Source organism: Rhinopithecus roxellana, chromosome 20 (genome assembly GCF_007565055.1).
Source record: "Rhinopithecus roxellana isolate Shanxi Qingling chromosome 20, ASM756505v1, whole genome shotgun sequence".
Lineage (NCBI taxonomy): Eukaryota > Metazoa > Chordata > Mammalia > Primates > Cercopithecidae > Rhinopithecus > Rhinopithecus roxellana.
The window spans coordinates 20584759-20604476 of record NC_044568.1 but is presented as its reverse complement, the minus strand read 5'-3'; the positions used below and the strand labels follow the sequence as shown (position 1 = coordinate 20604476).

Genomic DNA, 19718 nt, shown 5'->3' with positions numbered 1-19718 from the left:
AGAGAGACACGTGCCGGAGCAGGCCACGTGAGGGCAGAGGCTGAGAGTTCCGAGTAAGGTCGCCACAAGCCTGGGAACACCAAGGATGCTAGCAGCCGCCTGCAGCTGGAGAGAGGACGGATGGAGGATTCTCTAAAGTCTTCCCTATGGGGGCGTGACTCCTTGATTTTGGACTCCGGGACTGCAGGACCGTGAGAAAAGAAGAGAGTGTTAAGTCCACCTAGTTAGTGGTCATTCATTACTGCAGCTGGGACACTTACACGAACCCCAGACCTCAAATCCTCCCCGTCCCACAGCCCCAGGCGCAGACCTGGGCAGTGGGGTCCCCGTGTGCCCATCCCCCGGCTGGTCAGGCTCAACTGAGAGCTCCTCAGCCTCCCGCCTGTCCCGGCCACTCTTAGGAATCTGAGTAGCTGGACCTGCCTGTGGCCGGGATGCCACTTCCTTTATTGCTTTGGGTTCCTCTTTTTCTTTCTTTAAAATTTTTTTAAATGAAAAATGGGGCTAAGGGAAGACTCGGTCTAAAGATAGAGAGGGGTCACCTGTCAGGGCTGGATCCAGAATGTTCTCTGGCTTTCCAGGCTGCTCTGATCGCAGACCTCCTGTCTTTAACAATCCAGCCTGCGTCTGATCTGCTGAAATGCACTTTCTAGGGAATGGGGCTGGCTCGGGCTCTGCAGAAGCTTCCCTCTTCCATCCTGGCATCGGCAGAAAAGCCCATTACAATAATTGCAGGGAGAGACTGTTACCGAAGTTTCCTCCCCTTGAGCTGTTTGAGCTCTTCTTTGACTGTAATGGTTTTTAAAACCCTGCCAATCCTTGCCTTGACCCCCGGACGCGTTCAGCCAGGGGCTTGGGAAGCTGGTGCTCACTGGGCTGGGTCGTGCTGGCTCTCCGTGTGCACACGTGTGGGTCTGGCCTGGGTGTTGACCTGCTTCTGGGCCAGGGCCCACGAGAGCCTCCATCCTGGTGGTCACCATCTACGAGGCCTGGCCGTGTGCTCTCTGACCCCAGTCCTCCAGGCACTGGCCAGGGTGCCCCCTCAGCACACATGTCATAGTTGGTCCCTCCCTGCCCATGGCCCTTCAGAGGTCCCCAGCTGGTCTTGGGAGGAGGCCTGTGTGGACCAGCTTTCAGTGCAGCCCCCGCCCTTTGCTCCAGACTTGGGTGTACCCCAGTCCCACCCCAGGCCTCCAATGCAGTCTCCCAAGTGCCTCCAACCTGTACTACTGTCCTGCTCACCCTTCAAAGTTCAGCTCACTGTCACCTCCTCCAGGAAGCCCTCCCTGACCACGTCGGAGTCTCTGTGGAGGCTCTTAGCACCGCTCCTGCCCCCTGCAGGGATGCATGACAATTCCACCCAGTGGCAATGGTGATGGCCAGTCAGTGCCTGTCTGACCCACTGAGCTTCCTGGGGGCAGGGCTGGGTCCACCTCCCTCCCTCCCGGGGGCTCAAGGAAGGCGACTACCAGAGTGAGTGAAAGTGGAAGCCTCTCCTGACTCTGGCCTCAGCATCCTGACTAGGAATGCAGAGCCAGGGTCACAGCCACAGGCGGGGCCTTACTCGGGCCCTGTGGGGTGCACAGCCTCCACCCTGGGATAGGCACCCAGCTCTCAGAACAGCCCCAAAGTACAAACCCCAGCTGCGCAGCAGTGTCTCACCATCATCTGCAGGCTGGACAGAGCTTGGCTCACCTGGAGGGATGGGCAGGGCGGCTCCTACCTGGGCCTCGCCCTGCTGCATTCCCTGGCTTTTCTTTCAGGGTGTGGCTAGGTCTGCACCAGTGGTCATCACGTTGGCTCACCCCGGAGGTGTCCCAGGCGGGCCCAGCCGCTGGTTCTAGGCTGCACCTCCTCCCTCCCAGCCTCCCTCTATGCCAGCCCCAGAGGCAGACACAGCAAATGGAGCTTGTGCTCCAGGCCCCGGGGGCCTCACAGCTGTCCACATCTGCATTTTCTATTTTTTGTCTCAAAGGAGGAGGCCCCCAGGCATGTAAGCCTCAGGGTTCACAAAATGTGGCTCCTCCTGTGTCCCCAACTTTTAGTGTCATCAGGGTTGAGATGCAGGACATTGCCCCACACAGGACACAGACTCAGCCAGGTTCGCAGCAATAAATCCCCTGGAGGAGGCTGAGGTCAGAGCTCCCAGTGCCTCTGCTCGGAGGGCTGGGAATCTGCATTTCTGTGATGCACTCTCCCCCCTTCAACACACACAAACCCTCCCCAGGTAATGCTGCAGGTCTGGGAACTGCACAGGTGGGGGCACCCCTGCGGATTCCACCTGTCCTGAGTGTGGCCCCCGCTGACCCGTGCCCACTTTTCTTCCTGGACGGGAATCCCTGGCTGTGCTCGGGCAGGTCTGTCAGCCTTCTAGCCCCTGGGGGTCAGACGCCACTTGTCTGTTTTGGGGGACGCAGTTCAGCCCGTCACGTGTGCGTCCCCACCTTGCAGAGCTGAAACGTCTTCCTGCAGTGAGAGAAACACAGTTTAAAACATGCAAAGTCCACCTGCCTTCTGGCTGCAGCCGCCTGGTGGCCTGATTTGCCGCATGGGGGCTGTGAGCCCCTAGGTTTGAGACCCTGAGGCCCCCGGTGTGACACTGGGCGTGTCCCCTCCTTTCCATGGCCTTGTTCCTCTCATCTGTGAAATGGGTGGTGGGGGACTCCACCCTCCCCCACGCGCCCCCGGTCTGGCTCCCATCCTGCCACGTCAGAGCTACCCACTCCGTGGTCTCTGTCAGTCTGTAAATACGACCAGCGCCTCCATCTCTGGCCTGGCCCCTGCACTCCTGTGTGGCCAGTGTCCCTGCAGTGGGTGTGGACAGGGGGACAGGTGGGTGGGGGTGGTAAGGGATAGCGGGAGCTCGAGTCCAGAGGACCTTCTGAGACCACCTGAGAAGCCTCAACAGGGACCCCAGGCAGAGCCTGTTTCTGTTCAACGATGTCGCTCACCTTTAAAAATGTAAGGCCGGGTGCAGTGGCTCACGCTTATAAACCCAGCACTTTGGGAGGCTGAAGTGGGAGGGTCTATTGAGACCAGCCTGGGCAACATAGCGAGATCCCCTCTCTGCAAAAAATGCAAATATTAGCTGGAGACAGTGGCACATACCTGCAGTCCTTCTGTCCATTACGTAAAGTGCCTCCCTGGGAGACAACAGGACATTGACCACACCAAGGCTGGCCGGCCGGTGCCCCCGGGGCTGGGGACTTAGTGCAAGAAAACTCAAGGCCAGGCTTTTTACAGGACGTAGACACGGGTGTGGTGCCCTGAGCTGTCCAGGGTGGTCTGGATTCTTGACGCCACTTCCCCAGGGCCCCAGGCGAGTAGCTCAAGTCTGGCCTTGAGTTTTCTCATCTGCAAAATGGGGGTCTTACATTCCTCTTGGAGCCGGGGAAGGGTCAAATGGCGAATGTGTGTGGAGGGTCAGAGCACAGCCAAAGCCGTCCACCAGGGCTCTGCAGAGGGGCTGCGGGGCCGTCTCCTGCAGCCCTGTGACACTCCGTACACGGCCAAGGAGGAGCAGTAAATGTTGTTATGATTCCTACCAAAGCCAAAGGCTGACTTGTCTGCCCCCAGCCTCATCGGTGGGGACCCAGTGGATGAGGGCTTTTCTGGGACGCAGATGCTGAGTTCTCGTCCATGACGCCCCATGCTTCATCTCATTCCCGCGTATTGATCATTATTGAGACACGTTGGTCTCAGGCTGCAGGCATTAATAATGCATAAAAAGAATGAGTGTACCAGCCAGCCGCCTGGGAAGGGCAGGCATTACACAAAGGGGAATCGGTCTACATTTGCTTCTCCCTGAACTCTGGCTCTCATCTGCCAGCTTCTCTCCGAGGGAACTACAGTGATGGGCTCTGCCCTGAGGACGCCTGGTCCCCTGAGGCCTCTGCTCACAGCCAGGAGGACGCAGACAGAGTGTCTGCACTGGGGCAGGCCGGGCTTTGGGAGCTTGCAGCAGGGATCCAACTCAACTCGGGGTACTCGGAGGCTTCAGGGAGGGGTGTCCTCACGGAGAGGGGAATGAGCTGGGGGAGGGACAAAGGCTTCCTTCAGGAGCAGGAAGAGCCAGAGGCCTGCATGGCCGGCCGATTCCATGAGACCAGCCTTTCGTCAGCATTGAGGACCCTACAGGGGCCGAAGCTCCTGTGCTGAGACGGCCTCTGAGGTTTCGTGTAGCTTTCTGAGCACTCGCGTTGATCAGCAGAGGGCCCAGGACGTGGAAACGCCCTACATATGCATCCCTGTGAGAGTCTGAAGGGGCACAGCCAGAAAGCAACGCTCTCGGGGAGGGTGTCAGTTGGTGGCGAATGGGGCCACAGGGCCCCTCAGTGCCCCTTCGGCCCAGGCTCTGTGCAGCCCGAGGAAGACAGGAAGTGCGAGATGTGAGGCCAGGCATCAGCAGAGCGTTCATTTCCCACCCGAGAAGCCACTGTCCTGCCCTCAGGGAAAGAGACACAAACAAGATCAGGAAGCAAAGGCTGCTGGGGCGTCGGAGCCTACTCCTCACTCCAGGATGCTCCCCGGGCTCCAGAACCTTCCTCATCAGGAGATGGGGGTGGCCTTCCCTGCCTGGCTGCCCTGCCCTTGGCCTTTACCCCTGTGGTGGCTCCTCCTGGGGCAGCCACTGATGTTGGTCCAGGCCAGTGCCAGGAGCAAAAGGCCCTCGGCTTCTCCTATGCCTCCCTCCAGAAGGCTGGCTGGGCCGCAGAATTCACCCTGAGCCTCAGCAGTGAGCCCAGCACCATGGGGCAGAGCCTGCCAGGCAAGTGGGCCTGAGAGTGCAGGAGAGAGGCTGGAGCCGTGGGGAGGATGGGCTCTGCCCCTTGCTTAAATGAAGCCCCTCAGATGGGGAGGAAAGAGGAGGGGCCAGGGAAAGGGAGCTGCTGCCCAGTGGTTGTTAGGGCCCGGGAACCCCATATTGCGCAGGGCCGAATGGAAGACGTATGTGCTAACCACGGCACTTCCCAGGGTCGCGCCTGCCGAGGGATGGACGTGGGTGCAGAGAGGAGAGCAGGCCAGGGCTGGCCTCACAGGGCCTCGGCTACTGTGGAGCTGCAGCCGATGGCCACAGATTCAATGGCTGAGAACCACACACTGTCCTTTCACGGTCTGGGAGGTCAGAGGTCAGACGTGGCTCTCACGAGGCTAAAATCCAGGCATCTGCAGGGCTGGCTCTTAAAGGCCCCAGGGAGAATCTGGCTCCAGCCTTTCCAGATCCTGAAAAAGCCCCATGGGGAACTTGTTAGGATGCGGATTCTCTGGGCTACCCCAGACCCCCTGAATCAGAAAACCCTGGTGCGTGGCCTGGCCCCTGCATTTCAGCACGTTCTCTAAAGGGGTTCTGATGCGCGCGCCCGGGTCTCGCGGATGGACCCTTTGATCAGTGTGGTCACCTCGGCTCCCTTCTGGTGACTGCTGGAGTGGTATTTTCTAGAATATCACTGTTCCTTTTCCTATAAATCTCTGAATTATTTTCTCGGTGGTTACCCTGGGGATCTCGTGAACATGCTAACAGGTGATAGTCTGACGTGGATGCACACGTCACATCTGCATACAGCGCCCAGCAGCCCGCGTGTCAGCGCGCCCTTTGGGGAAGGATGGGGTGGGGTCGGTCCCAGCATGTGCACACTGCGGGGCTGCACGCCCTGCTTCCTGGGGACTCAGATTTGAAACTGGGAAGAGGGGCAGGACTTCGGGGGGCATCAGAGGCCGCTCCCAGCCTCCAGATCACCCACCCTTCTTTTCGTTGTATAAATTCGGCTGCACCCCTGTTGCGACCCTTCTGTGTCTAGGAATGCCCTGCCCTGCCCTGTTGACCCCCAGCTCTCTGCAGGGGGCCCTGGCTGTCCTCTGACCTTACTTCCCATTGATAACAGGTCCCACCCAGCTTCTGGTGGTGAAGTGTTCTCAGCTGGACTCTGATTTCGGCTCCTACTGTCCCGTTGCTATCAGGGAGGCGGTTCAGGAGCTCCAGCTCCTCCTGCCAGCCCTGCCCCTCCCTGGGCTGCCCCTCAGCTCTGTGCCCTCACCTGTGCCTCCCGGCGGTTCCAGCCATACATTGCTACCTTCCTCCAGCTGCACACCTGCACCCTGGGGCCGTAGTGTTGACTCAGGCCACCCCCTGCCCCAAAGCTTCCGAGAGCCTCCCTGGCGGACCGGTAGGCACCCATGGTCCCACGGAGTTTTTGCCAGGTAATGACGCCTGGGTCTCGGCAGAGCAAGTTCGTGTTGATCCACTCCCCGTTCCTACTTCTTGTGCTTGGATCCAGCAGCCTAGGGATGGATCTTGAGCCCCCTTCTGGCCCCTGTTGGCCAAATCCTGCTGGAAACCCTGACCAGAGCCAGCCTGGCGCCTCCCTGGGGTGTGCAGGGATCTGCCCTTGTGACTGGTTTGGTGTCAGGAGGGCCAGGGAGATCCTGGGAGGCAGGCCTCAAGTGGGGAAGTCTCTGCAGGGGGGGGTCTTCCAGCAGGAAGGGCTGCTTGGGTCTTTGCCAAGGGGGCGAAGGTCACCACTGCAGGCCCCAGAGGGAAGGTCAGACCCTCAGCTCTGTCTGCCCCGGTTCCTCCACCCTGAGTCTCCAGTCCTGTTCTTTCTTGTCCGGCTCTGGCCTCAGCACGTGATGCTGCCCTGCTGAGTCCGGCCTTCTGGGTCCTGCCCTCCCTCTGCCCCTGGCTATAGGAGGTGGGGGTTTCCCGAAATGCTGCCAGGGAAGCCCCTTAGCTCTTACACTTCACCCTGAACCACCCTAGACTGTCATTGTCTCTTGGATGAGGCAGGGGCCTCCACAGAGTCTCCCATGGCCACAGTCTTCCCAGCTCTCTGGCCCCTCGGACCCTTCAAGAATCGGCAGAGCATCCCTCCCCCTAGGCTCGCAGTCTCCATGGGGATGGCCACCAGGGGCTGTCTGCACCCCAGTCACCCACGCTGGGGTCCTCCTGGGCTACTGGAGCCTTCTCTCCAGATCCATGCCTCCTTGTTGCACGCCTGCTTGGGGTGCCTGCTGGAGATGAACCTGGAAGGAGGGAGGATGGCAGGGCTGGGCAGGGAGAGGCTGGCATGGATCTTCACAGATGGAATTATGAGGCCATCCTGGATTATCCAGGTGTTCTGAGAAGGGAAGAGGCCACATGATGACAGAGGCAGAGATGAGAGTGAGGCAGCCACAAGCCACGCCGGGAGCCCCCAGAAGCTGGGAGACAGGAAGGAGTCTCCCCCGAGCCTCTGAAAGGAGCACAGCCCTGCTGACACTGGGTGGAACCTCCAGCCTCCAGAACCGTGAGAAGGAATGTTTCTGTGTCGGGTCACCCAGCGTGTGGTCACGTGGGTGACCGCTGCAGGAGGCTTGTGCCCTCACCGCCCAGACAGACCGAGCCTCACTGGGCTGGTACCTGCTGCCCAGAGAAGACGGGCCTGGTACACCGGGCTGTGTCGGCCTTATGCCCAGCCCCAGGAGAAGTGTCGCCGTGACCACCTGTGTGCCATCGAGATGAGGAAGAATCCACCAGGGACACGGCTTTCTGAGATGCATGTGGGATCACTGTGATGGAGGATGGCACTCAGGCCTGGGACCCACCTGCGACCCACCTGGCTGCATCTGACTCAGAAAGGGCCCATGGAGATTTCAGGTGCTCCAGTGACCTGGGGGGCAGGTGTCTAGTCTCCTCTGGACCCTGGCCAGCCAGTGGTCTTGTGGCTCGGTAAGAAGAGGGAGTCCCATTGTCAGGGGAAATCCTGCCCCCAACCCGGGGGTAGGCTTGGAGGCTCGGGTCAGTTCAACTTGGAAGGGGAGGTCCAGGCTACATAGAGCTGACCCCCTGGACACCTGAAGATGGGGACGTGGGCAGGGCCAGAGCCATCATCCTGCAGCTGTGAGACCCCCATGGGGCTTGGAACCACCTGGGCTGCCAAGGTGGAGTCTTTGTGCCTTCATTTCCTCGTTTGTCAAAGAGGAGTGACGCTCAGGGTTGTCACGGGTGTGGAACGGGCCCTCTGGAAAGCTAGGGGCTGTCACCCAGGCCCAGCTATCACCTGAGATGTGCGGAAGACCCCTGACCCCAGGGAGGAGGCTTTCCTGCTGGAGGGGAGTGGCCGAGGGCCAGTGAGAGGCAGTGACTCCAGGCCTCATCAGGAGCCACCTCCTGACTTCTTGGCTCCCCCGTCAGCTCAGCTTAGATGCCCTCTCTTCCAGGAAGCACTCCGTGACTTCACAGATCAGGAGCCGCCTCCTGACCTCTTGGTTCCCGTGGCAGCTCAGCTTAGACGCCCTCTCTTCCAGGAAGCACTCCATGACTTCACAGTAGTGCTCACCTGGCTGCTCTGCTTGCCTGCTCCTCTGGCTCTCCCCAGCCTGGGGATGATTCTCCAGGACAGGCCCCTCCTGGCGACCTCTGTCCACCCAGCATCAACCTCCTCCCTCGAGAATGTCCTGGTCAGCCTTTGGCTCCCTGCAGCCCCCGCTGTACCCCATCTTCTCAGAACACTTCTGTGCTTGCTGGGGCCCCTGGGGCACCAGCCGGCACAGTAAGGGCCCAACAGTGTCAGATAAAGGCTGGGTGGATGGGAGGGGTCCAGGGAGAAGCCCCAGGCCTGCTCTGGCCCCTGGGTCATCAGCATAGGTAGCAGCTGGGAACGCAGGGGCCACGTGCTATGAGGACATGAGACGGACGCTCTGGGACTAGCATCTTCCAGGGGACCTGAGCCAAGGAGCTGTCACTCAACAAGGAGCCGTCAGCAGTGGGGAATACCACGTTCTGACCTGGGCCAGGGTGTGGGGGGCGGGGACCCCACTGTGGGGATGTAGGCTGCGGGATCTCGTGGCTGCTTCTGCGGCAGGCAGGAAGAGCCAAGCACTATGGGAGTGGTGCTGGCAGGGCAGGAGCCCTCAGCTCAGGAGTTGAGGAGGAGGAGGAGGAGGGCTGCGTGCCTCGAGCGTGTAGCTGGGCCAGTTCCCCTTGCGTGTGGGTGAGTGGACATGGTGGGGGGACGGCTGGGATGGAAAGTTGGCTTCTAGCAGAGCGGCCATCCAGCAGGAGAGAGGAGCTGCCAGGCAAGGTACAGACTGAGAACTCTGGAGTTTGCCCTTTCGCTGTTTCTCCAAGCAAGGTCCCTGCACCAGCGGGGGCCACCACCTCACCTGGGAGATAGAAGTGCAGATTCCCAGGCCCCACCCAGACCTGGGGAATCAGACACTCCGGGAGTGGGTCAGGCTGTCTGGGTTTTATTCCATCCTACAAAGACCCTATTTCCAAATAAAGTCATATTCCCAGGTCCACGATGAACGAATATTTTGGGAGGACACCATTTAATCCAGTGCAGGTGCCGATGGTAGGACTAGAAGTCCCCACAGGCCCCCCCTGCCCCTCCATCGTGTGTATCTGTGGCCTCGTCTTCTGTCGGCTACCATCTCTGTCCTCAGTACCGTCCACAGCAGAGGTGGCCTGGGCAGTGAATCCTGCTGGCATCCACTCCACTCCCACGTTGGAGGAGCCCAGGCATCTGGCCCAGCCGGCCTACGGTCAGCAGTGGCCCAGGAACCGTGCCTTTTCTTGGCACTTGCCTCTGAGTCAGAGCAGGTCATGGGAGCCTCACATGCAGGGCTGGAACAATCACGACCTGTTCCTCCGGGGAAGGTTGTAAGAAAGGCGGGATCTGTGACGTGACCAGGTGGAGGTGCCACAGAGCCACGGTGCAGGTGTGGGGGGCCCCGGGTGAGCTCAGATGCCCTCCCCGCCTGTGTCACCGCGGCCTGACCCTCCACAGGTGGGAGCCACAGGCATCAGGAGCCATTACCCCTTGGAGAACTGGGCGCCCGGCCGAGGCCTGGTGTCTCATAATGAACCTCTGCAGTGCATTTGGGAGTCGCCTCCTTCGTGTGATGCGCTTGTCTGGATTCGTTTTATTTTAGTGTTGGCACCACATCGTCTTTTTATATATGTGTGAACGTATATATGTAAATATACGTATGATGTTGGTGAGTTAATGTTGGTGGTATTTTTACTACGCAAAGATGTGAGAAACAAATAGGGGCCCCTCCGGGGAGTTTCCCATTTGGTGCCACGTGTGGTGGGGGGCATTGTGGTCGAGGTCTGAACAGCCGGGGAGGTGCAAGACCCTATCCTCTCCAGGAGCTTACGGGAGTGGGAGAGACGTTCACGAAATATCACCCAGCGCAGGAGGCAGGTGCATGCGGTCGTGATGGTTCCGGAAGGTCAGGTGCATGCGGTTATAGTTCCGGAAGGTCAGGTGCATGCGGTCGTGATGGTTCCGGAAGGTCAGGTGCATGCGGTCGTGATGGTTCTGGAAGGTCAGGTGAATGCGGTCATAGTTCTGGAAGGTGTCCCTGGGGCAGGAGATGTTTTCCTACTTTCCTGAGCTTCCGGGGAGCTCAGAGCCTGCTTTCCTTCAGGTCCAGGGCTGATTCTCCAGCAGGAGCTGGGAGTGCGCTGTCCTGGGTGCTGCAGCATGGCTGAGCCTTGGCTTCTCTGTCCAGGGCCAGCTGTGTTCAGACTGCACATCTTTAGTTTTGGGGTATCGCAAATCCTCCTGGAATCTGATGAAAGCCGTGGATCTTCTGCTTGTTGGCAGGGGATCATGCAGAAAATTTTGAGTACAGTTTCAGGGGATGTACAGACCACCCAAAGGCCTGGGATCGGAGCCCCCACAAGACAGCAGTGTGCTCTCTGGGCCAGCGTTTGGGGCACTCTCTGGCTCTTGGAGCCCTGATGGGGCATTCTCAGCAGCCTGCTTCATTTCCTGGACACGTGTTCTTGGCTGTGGTTTATATTTACTTTCTGTATGAAATGTCATAGGTTCATTTTCTTCTAGTAAAATTGTTCCTAGTTAGCACAGTGGAATTTTGAACAAAGAAAGCCGTCTTTCATGCACAGTGTGTGGATTCCAGGTTTAGCCCATGGACTTGGAGTGACAGGTATATGGCAAAGATGGGGGGTCAGGCTGCGTAGAAGGTGTTTGTGCCCCCCAGGTGCATGTGTTAATCCTCTCCCCCAGGGCGATGGTGCCAGGATGTGGGGCCTTTGGGAGGTGATGGGGCTGAGGCCGGAGCCTCGTAGTGGGGATTAGTGCCCTGATGAAAGAGGCCTCAGGGAGCCCCCTTGCCCCTTCTGCCACATGAGGACCCAGCAGGAAGGTGCTGTCCAGGACCCAGAAGATGGGTCCTCTGCAGACACTAAATCTGCTGGCAGCTTGATCTTGTACTTCCAGCCTCCAGAACTGGGAGAAAAGCAATGTCTACTATTCATGAGCCACCCAAGCTGCAGTGCTTTTTTCCAGCCTGAACAGGCTAAGTCAGGAACCGTGAGCAGGAGACCTCCCAGGGAGTCGCTCGGAGGGGGATTGGTCATTGTGCCTCAGTTTCCCCAATGTCAGGGAAGTGGTGCCCACGGCACTGGCAGGCCCCCCTGGAGCCAGCACACCAGGTAGGAAGAAATGCAAGCCCCAGGCCGTTGAAATGCACAGAACCCCACATTCTGCCTTTGGGGCGTCCATCTAGTCCCTCATTTTACAAAGGGCAGGCGGGTCCCCTGCAGGACTCAGCAGAGACACGGTCAGGGAGAGGCCAGAGGGGCAACGTGCCTGGCCACCCACAGGTACGGTGGCTCCTTCGTGCCACACATGGGTGTCGGCATCATCTTTTGGCTGGGTGAGGGAACTGCCCACCTGCCCAAGCCCTGGGTCCCAAGTCAGAGTTGCTGGGATTACTGGGCAGGGAGGTGGTCCCGTGAGCCACACCGGGGCAGCGGCAGGAAGCACAGACACACACAGCACAGCGGCCCGGCACCGTGTGCACCCTGTGGGGTGGGTCTTCTGGGCTTGGGCTCTTCCTGTCCATGTGCTGGTGTTTGATGATTCGAACAGAAGCATTTTCTTTTTTTCTTTGTTTCCTTTTCTTTTTTTGAGATGGAATCTTGTTCTGTCGCCCAGGCTGGAGTGCAGTGGCGTGATCTCCGCTCACTGCAACCTCCGCCTTCCGGATTCAAGCAATTCTCCTTCCTCAGACTCCTGAGTAGCTGGGACCACAGGCATGTGCCACCACGCCCTGCTAATTTTTGTAATTTTTAGTAGAGACAGAGTTTCACTATATTGCTCAGGCTGGTCTTGAACCTCTGACCTCGTGATCTGCTTGCCTCAGCCTCCCAAAGTGCTGGGTTTACAGGCGTGAGCCACCGTGCCCGGCCCCCCCCGCCGCCCTTTTTTTTTTTCTGGAGACTCGCTCTGTTTCCCAGGCTGGAGTGCAGTGACACGATCTCAGCTCACTGTAACCTCCGCCTCCTGGGTTCAAGCAATTCTCCTGCCTCAGTCTCCCGAGTAGCTGGGACCACAGATGTGCGCCATCATCCTCGGCTAATTTTGTATTTTTGGTAGAGACGGGGTTTTGCCATGTTGTTCAGGCTGGTCTTGAATGCCTGAGCTCAAGCGATCTTCCTGCCTCGGCCTCCCAAAGTGCTGGGATTACAGGCGTGAGCCACCAGGCCCCACCCAGGGGTGTTTTCAAGCACATCCTGTGCTCTGAGCCTGGTTGGTTGGTGCTCAGCGACGTTCATTGAATGAATGAATGAATGAATGAATGAACGAACGAACAAGATCCAGAGGTCTGAGGGTAAACACGGGGCACCGGCATCTTGTCTTAGCCCAGCCCGTTGTTGGGGGGTTGGCGCAGGACCTCGACCCAGACCCCCGTCAGCTGTGCCTCCTGCCCCCCTCACTCTCCTCCCTGTCTCCCTCAGGACCTCCCACTCTCGGGCAAAGGCCGAGGCAGCCCTCACAGCGGCTCAGAAAGCCCAGGAGGAGGCGCGGATCGCCAGGATCACTGCCAAAGAGTTCTCCCCTTCCTTCCAGCACCGGGAAAACGGTAAGTCTCGCCCGGCCTGACACTGGCATCATGGGGAGGGGGTGCATGGATGGCTGGGCAGTCCTGGCAGCAGATGCGTCCTCCAGGGCTGGCAGGCTCAGATGGGCTTGGCCCCAGCTGCTCCCCTGCCCGGTGTCTGCCTCTCCCCCAGAAGGTGCCTGTTTGTGCCGAGGCCTGGCCCAGCTCCCCCGGACGCAGGTCTCTCCCGTTCCCACAGCTGCGTCCTTGTGGCACCAGGTGTCGCTTGCCGGCTGTCCCTGACGGTGAATGCCCACCTGTCCAGCCGGTACTATCTGCCTGCCCGCCCTCCCCCAGTGTTGTTCTGGAACCTTCTTCATCACGATGGAACTATCCTGTCTGCTGGGTCCAGTGTGGCAGTCACTAGCTGGGTGTATCTGGGGTGCTGGATCTTGACCTGCCTTTGATGTGAACTGATGTATGATTAAACACACACGGTGGCTGCTGGGTTGGACAGCGTCACAAATGGCAGCTCCTGCTGTGCCCCTTGGAAAGAGCTGGAAGCTGCTGCCTGATTTAGGAACTTTGTCCTCCCTTCAAGGGGGGATCATGGGTGATACGGCCCAATGACAATGGTGGAGCCATGGGGTGGGTGACGGAGAGGCCGTGGCCAGCTGCCTCCCATCGCCTACCTCACCTGGAAGCTTCCTCTGCACCAGGAGGCCCCAGAGAATGGGGTTAAGATCATGCACCCTCAACCCGAGCTCTGACCGGTGAGAGGCATTCGGATTAGGCTTTGCACGCTGGAGGTCCGCACCCTGACACCACAGCCTTGCATCTGCTTGCAGCGCCTGCTACTCTGGCCTCCAGGACAGGATGAGGAGCCCAGCCTGGGGGCTGCTGGGCTGGGCGCTCACCTGACTGGAATGCGAGCCCACGTCATCTGTAGAGGTGACCGTCCACCACCACTCCAAGGCCTTTCCTACACCGGGCAAGGGCTGGCCTGGGCCCTGCAGAGCCTGCGGCTGCAGCCTGGAGGTCAGGAGGATGAGCCCCTGTACCCCCACTGCCTTGGGCAGCTTCTGTTCCAGTGCATCCCCTCCACTTTCCTGGCCCCTCCAGACACGCGGACCCCAAAGTATCCAAGTGGGAGGGCTGCAGGTCAAGTGCCCTGTGGTCAGTGGCATCCGCCATGGTCTTGCTATCAGGCCCTGACTTTCCTTCTACCTGGTGCCCCTACTTGCCTCGCCCATGCCCAGCTGCCTGGGCTGGGAGGTGGTGGGGCACACACTTGGGGCACACATTTAGCGTGCACGTGCATGTGGGAGTGGGCGCGGTGCCGCGGGATGGATGAATGGAACAGGGATGCCGGAGAGGAAGCCAGTGCCGTCGGGGGCACCTGCTGGAACCCTGGCTGGGCCACTCCCCGCAGAATGCACGTAGGACAGGATGGGATTCCTCGTACCAACCTGGCCCGTGGTCGCCCCGGCTCCAGCCCTGCCCGCAGCTCACATTCCACATTCCATAGCCTGTTTCGCTTCCTCTCAGAGCCTCCGTTCTGTGTGTGGAAAGGGGACCGGACAGGGAATGCTGAAGCCTCCATCCTGTGCCGAATCCCCCAGAGACGCATCCACCGGATGCTCCCAACGTGACTTATTTGGGAAGAGGGTCTGTGCAGGTGTCATTATGGAAACAGACTTTGAGACGAGATCAGCTTGGATTGGGGTGAGCTCTAGATCCACAGCAGTGTCCTTAGAAGAGACGGAAGAGGAGACGGGGTGAATGGAGTGAGGTCAGAGATCGCCGGAGCCACCGCAGCTGGAGGGCGGCTGGAGCAGACTCTTCATCGGAGACCCTGGAAGGAAGCAGCACTCCTGACACCTGGATCACGGCTTCCGGCCTCCAGAAGCGCAAGGATGCCTTTCGGGTGTTTCCACCCCCACCCCCAAGTGGCACTTTACTGCTCCAGTCCCAAGAAACGGGTGCAGCTCCCCCGTCCTGAGAATTCCAGTTAAGACTTTCTAGTTGGCCAGGCATGGTGGCTCACGCCTGTAATCCCAGCACTTTGGGAGGCCCAGGAGGGCGGATCACAAGGTCAGGAGATCGAGACCACGGTGAAACCCCATCTCTGCTAAAAATACAAAAAACTAGCTGGGCACGGTGGCGGGCACCTGTAGTCCCAGCTACTCAGGAGGCCGAGGCAGGAGAATGGCGTGAACCCGGGAGGCGGAGCTTGCAGTGAGCCGAGATGGCGCCACTACCCTGCAGCCTGGGCGACAGAGCGAGACTCCATCTCAAAAAATAAAAATAAAAAAAAAACAAGACTTTCTAGTCAGAGATGCTTCCTAGAGGGCTCAGGTCCCTGCGGGAGGGGCCTTGGGCTGACCTTTTAAATCCCGGAGCTGCCTCCTCAGACAGTTCTTGTCTTCATGATACAGGCGTGGGCCCCCGCGGGGGCCGCTGCTGCCTCGCTGGCGGGAGTCCAGTCCTCGAGGGTCTGGCTGAGTTGGCCTCATCTCCAGCTGCTGCACCCTGGTCTGATTTGCTGCTTCCTTGGGTGACGCCCCCGGGGCCTTCTCTGAGCAGCATCTTCCCTGGAGGGAGCGTTTGGACCGTGTGTGTTTTACAAGTGCTGGGACTGGTGTGAGATTTGATCCAAGCATTTCCTGTTTCCACCTCGGATGCATTCAGGATCAGTGGTCCCAGACCAGGCACCCTGGAGCCTTCTTGGCTGCTGGGGAGCGGTGGGGCCAGGGGAAGCTGTCCAGGTCCTTCCTTAATCGTCCTCACAGCCAGGAGCTGAGGTCACCAACAACAGAAGACAGAACGGAGCCTCCAAGAGGGGAGCAGTCTTGCCAGAGCGCTGGTGGTGGAATCGAGATTTAAAACAAGAACTTCAGCTGCAGAGAAGGGCTGGCTCCAGCCTCTTGCTCCCTGCCTGGGAGGGCCCTGGCAGCCTCCCAGCCTGAGAGCTCTGACGGTCACGGTTCTGCGCGAGGCCGGGTGAAGGCAGGACCACGAAGGAGCCTGGCCACATGGTGTCCAGTGCCCAGGCCACTCCTGGTGACACCCACCCCTGCGCCAGAGGCAGGAGGACTGAGCGTCGGAAGCTGCAGGATGCAAGTGGCTCGAAGGCACAGGAACGGAGCTGCAGGGGCTTCACGAGGACCCACCCTGCGTCTTCACCACGATGCTTCTAGGAACGTTGCCTGCTCAGGAGCTCCTTTTAGCTGAGGGTGCCCTCCTGCTGGGAGTCGAGGCCCCCTCTAGGGTGGGGTCTGCCGGTGGTGCTGGGAGTCGAGGCCCCCTCTAGGATGGGGTCTGCTGGGCCAGCCAGGCCTGATCTTGGCTGCAGTGGGTGGGCAGCCTCGTGGGAAAGACCGGGGCGCCATGCGGGGGGGCCTTGATCCCAGCCTGCTAGGTCCATAGTGTCCAAGGCACAGGAATGCGGGCCCCTCGGAAGTCCCATCCCGGCCAAGGAGGAGGTGCAATGTGGGTGATCCGTGGCCTTGATAGGGGGCCTCTGATGGGGCCAGGGCTGCCCTCCACATGGGACCCTCACAGGGAGACAGAGGTGGTGAGAGGGCCTGGGGCTGGGTGTCGGGTGGGTACATAGATGTCAGTGCAGTTCTGCACAGACCCTCTCTGGCCCATTCCCTGCTCTGTTGGCGGGACACCCAACCAGGCCAGCCCTGCTTGTAGGGAGTGACCACAGAGGAACAGTCATTGAGGGAGACTTTAGAATGGCCTGCCTATACCCCCGTGTGACACGACACAGATTTGAGAGGGCTGGCCACCCACCCAGAGCCACACAGCTGCGCCCCAAGCCCCATGCCAGGGCCATAGTCTTGCTCTGCTCAGCATTGCATCTTAGACCACCAAGGAGGAGGATGCCACAACCCAGCCTCGTGTTGACACAGCGTGCCCCGAATCTGCTTGCTAATATCTCTTTACAAATGGAGGGCCTATCCGGTGCCACACCAAGGGTTTCTGGCCACGCCGAGGGTAGCTGTGTCTCCCAGACCGTCTCCTGCCCAAAGGTCAGACTCGGGGTACAGGCCAGGAGGATATCTGAGCATCAGAGACTCTAAGATGGGGGAGTGGCTCTTGGTGTCTGAGCTGGTCTCATGAGGTGGCAGCTCCAGGCAGAGCTCTGAGACCTCCGTCCCCAGAGGGAAGGCACCCCAAACTCCCACAAAGCTCTGCGCCATTTCGGCTCGGGCGGGATAGGGATGTCGGGGGTCCCACGGTTCTGCGCTGAGCCTAGGACCCTACTTGAGATGAACATGTAACTGTGTTCCCTGGAGAGTAAGAAGCACCGCATGCTTTGGGTTTCTTCTAATGGAATCAAGTCGGGCACAGCTCCCGTGTCCCTGCGTTGGCAGGAAATGAGATCCCAGTCACGTTCTTGGTTCTTGGAACCAAGACTTCTCCTATGGAGAATCTTGGGGCTAGTCATATGATGCTGCCCCTCTCTATCCAGGCCTTGGGGTTGGTGCTGCCACTGGCAGACCACGCAGGCACTGCTGGCTGCAGAGTTGGCCCTTGGACCCTGCTGGGACCTCCCCTTCCCAGGAGCCCCCGTCTTTGCAGCTCTTTAGAGACCAGGGGTTTCTTGACTCCCTGCAGGGGAAGAGGAGCCCCGCCCTAGGACTCGAAGCCCCATCAGCCTCTAAAGGTGGGGAGGGAAGCTGGCTCCTGGGCTCTCATGCTGGCCCTGGCATTGGCTGTTTCTCAGCAAGACTGTCCCAGCACCCTGAGACACAGTCACAGGAGGTATGGGTGTCAGCAGCCTTGCTGTGACAGCTCGGCCTCCCCAGGCAGGTGGTCAGCCAGGGTGAGGGGCTTCCTCTCACCCTCAGGACAAGCAAGTCAGGGTCGGTGGGACCTGAGTCCACACCCCAGTGTCCTTACGCGCTTTCTGAGCCTTGGGTCTCCCTTGTGGCGTGGGAGCTGCTGTCCGCCCCTCCTGTTGTGCCTGAGCCCAGCCAGTCTCCTTCCAAGTGTCTGTAGGGTGGGGACCACAGGGGTCCCCCAGAGGGCTTTGGGAGCCACGGTCCCCAGTTCCCTTCCCTGCCTGCAGCCTTTGGGTGAGTGGGAAGCACCTCTGCTGCCCAGAGTGTCCGCCTGGCCCCGGGACCGCAGCCTTGCTGCGGAGCGTGTGGGGTAACACCCCCCGGTGTCCTCTTGTTTCCCCACACAGGGCTGGAGTACCAGAGGCCGAAGCGTCAGACCTCCTGTGATGACATCGAGGTGCTGTCCACCGGGACGCCCCTGCAGCAGGAGAGCCCCGAGCTGTACCGCAAGGGCACCACCCCCTCCGACCTGACCCCCGACGACAGCCCCCTGCAGAGCTTCCCCGCCAGCCCCGGCGGCCACCCCGCCGCCCGCGCCCGCCGCCAGGAACAAGGTCGCCCACTTCTCGCGGCAGGTGTCAGTGGACGAGGAGCGGGGTGGGGACATCCAGATGCTCCTGGAGGGCCGGGCCGGGGACTGCGGCCGCAGCAGCTGGGGCGAGGAGCAGGCCGGGGGCTCCAGGGGCGTCCGCACCGGTGCCCTGCGCGGCGGCCTGCCCGTGGATGACCTCCGCTCCCGAGGGTCGGGCCGCAAGCAGCCCGGGAACCCCAAGCCGCGGGAGCGGCGGACGGAGTCGCCCCCGGTGTTCACGTGGACTTCCCACCACCGGGTCAGCAACCACAGCCCCGGGGGCGCCCGGCTGCTGGAGCTGCAGGAGGAGAGGCTGAGCAACTACCGCATGGAGATGAAGCCCCTGCTGAGGATGGAGACGCACCCCCAGAAAAGACGCTACGGCAAGGGCGGCGCCTGCCGGGGCGCGGGGGACGACCACCGCCCCGAGGACCGGGGCTTCGCGGTGCAGAGACTGCGGTCCAAGGCCCAGAACAAGGAGAACTTCAGGCCGGCCTCCTCCGCGGAGCCCGCGGTGCAGAAACTGGCGAGCCTGCGGCTGGGCGGGGCCGAGCCCCGGCTGCTGCGCTGGGACTTGACCTTCTCCCCGCCCCAGAAGTCCTTGCCTGTCGCTCTAGAGTCCGACGAGGAGAATGGGGATGAGCTCAAGTCCAGTACGGTGAGTGGGCGGCCACCGGGCTGATGCCAGTGGAGGCGACATCTGCCTCTCCGCTGACCTGGGGTTCCTGAGTTTCCAGCTAGGTCGCTGCTCCCCTGTTCCTCTCCAGGGGTGGAGTAGGGCTGGGGCACAGCTGGGAGCGGCAGCCCTCCGGTCACTGGGAGTGTATCTGGGAAGCTGGGACCATCCCCTAGGAAGCCATCCCCTAGGAAGGTGGGGGCAGGTATCACACCTTTTTCCCAGGGCTGTCCAGAAAGCACAGGAACCTCCTGACCTCTAGGCAGCATGGGAGACTGCAGTCCCGCAACTTGTTCAACCCCAGCTGCTCAGCAGTCTGTGCCCTGGTCAGTGGCCTTGGGCCTTGGACCGTGAGATGACCACTTGAGTGTCCAGTTACCTGGACAGGAACCCAGAGACCTAGAAATAGCTGGGGGCGGGGCTGGCCTGGGGCTGGGAGTCAGATCAGACACCCTGGGGTGGGGGGTCTGCCAGTCCAGGTTTCTCTCACCCATGGGGGTGTTGAGGTTGGGGCCAGCTCCCATGAGGCCCCCCTGAGCCTCACCCAGCACCCCTTGCCCCCAACCCCAGATTCGCTCCTCCAGGGCAGGTGGCTTGGAGGGAAGAACAGCGTCCCCTGGGCTAGGCTCGGTGCAAGGCTGGGGGTCCTGGGCTAGGCTCAGTGTGTGAGGCTGGGGGTCTTGGTGCCTCACACAGGGCTCGCCCCCCTTGAAGAGACCCTCCCCGTGCGAATCCCACCCTGCTTCCGTAGGGAATGAAGGGCTGTGGGATGGTGGCTACG

At 60.3% G+C, this 19718-nt stretch overlaps 1 protein-coding gene across 1 annotated transcript in view; it reads left to right on the top strand.

The window, feature by feature from the left end:
• The window catches only part of JPH3 (junctophilin 3), a 104864-nt gene that overhangs the window by 79694 nt on the left and 5452 nt on the right, over positions 1-19718 (top strand). Inside the window, 3 exon segments of the mRNA XM_010355587.2 lie at positions 12752-12876; positions 18038-18201; positions 18203-18919. Of these exon segments, the coding sequence (XP_010353889.1) occupies positions 12752-12876; positions 18038-18201; positions 18203-18919 (1006 nt within the window).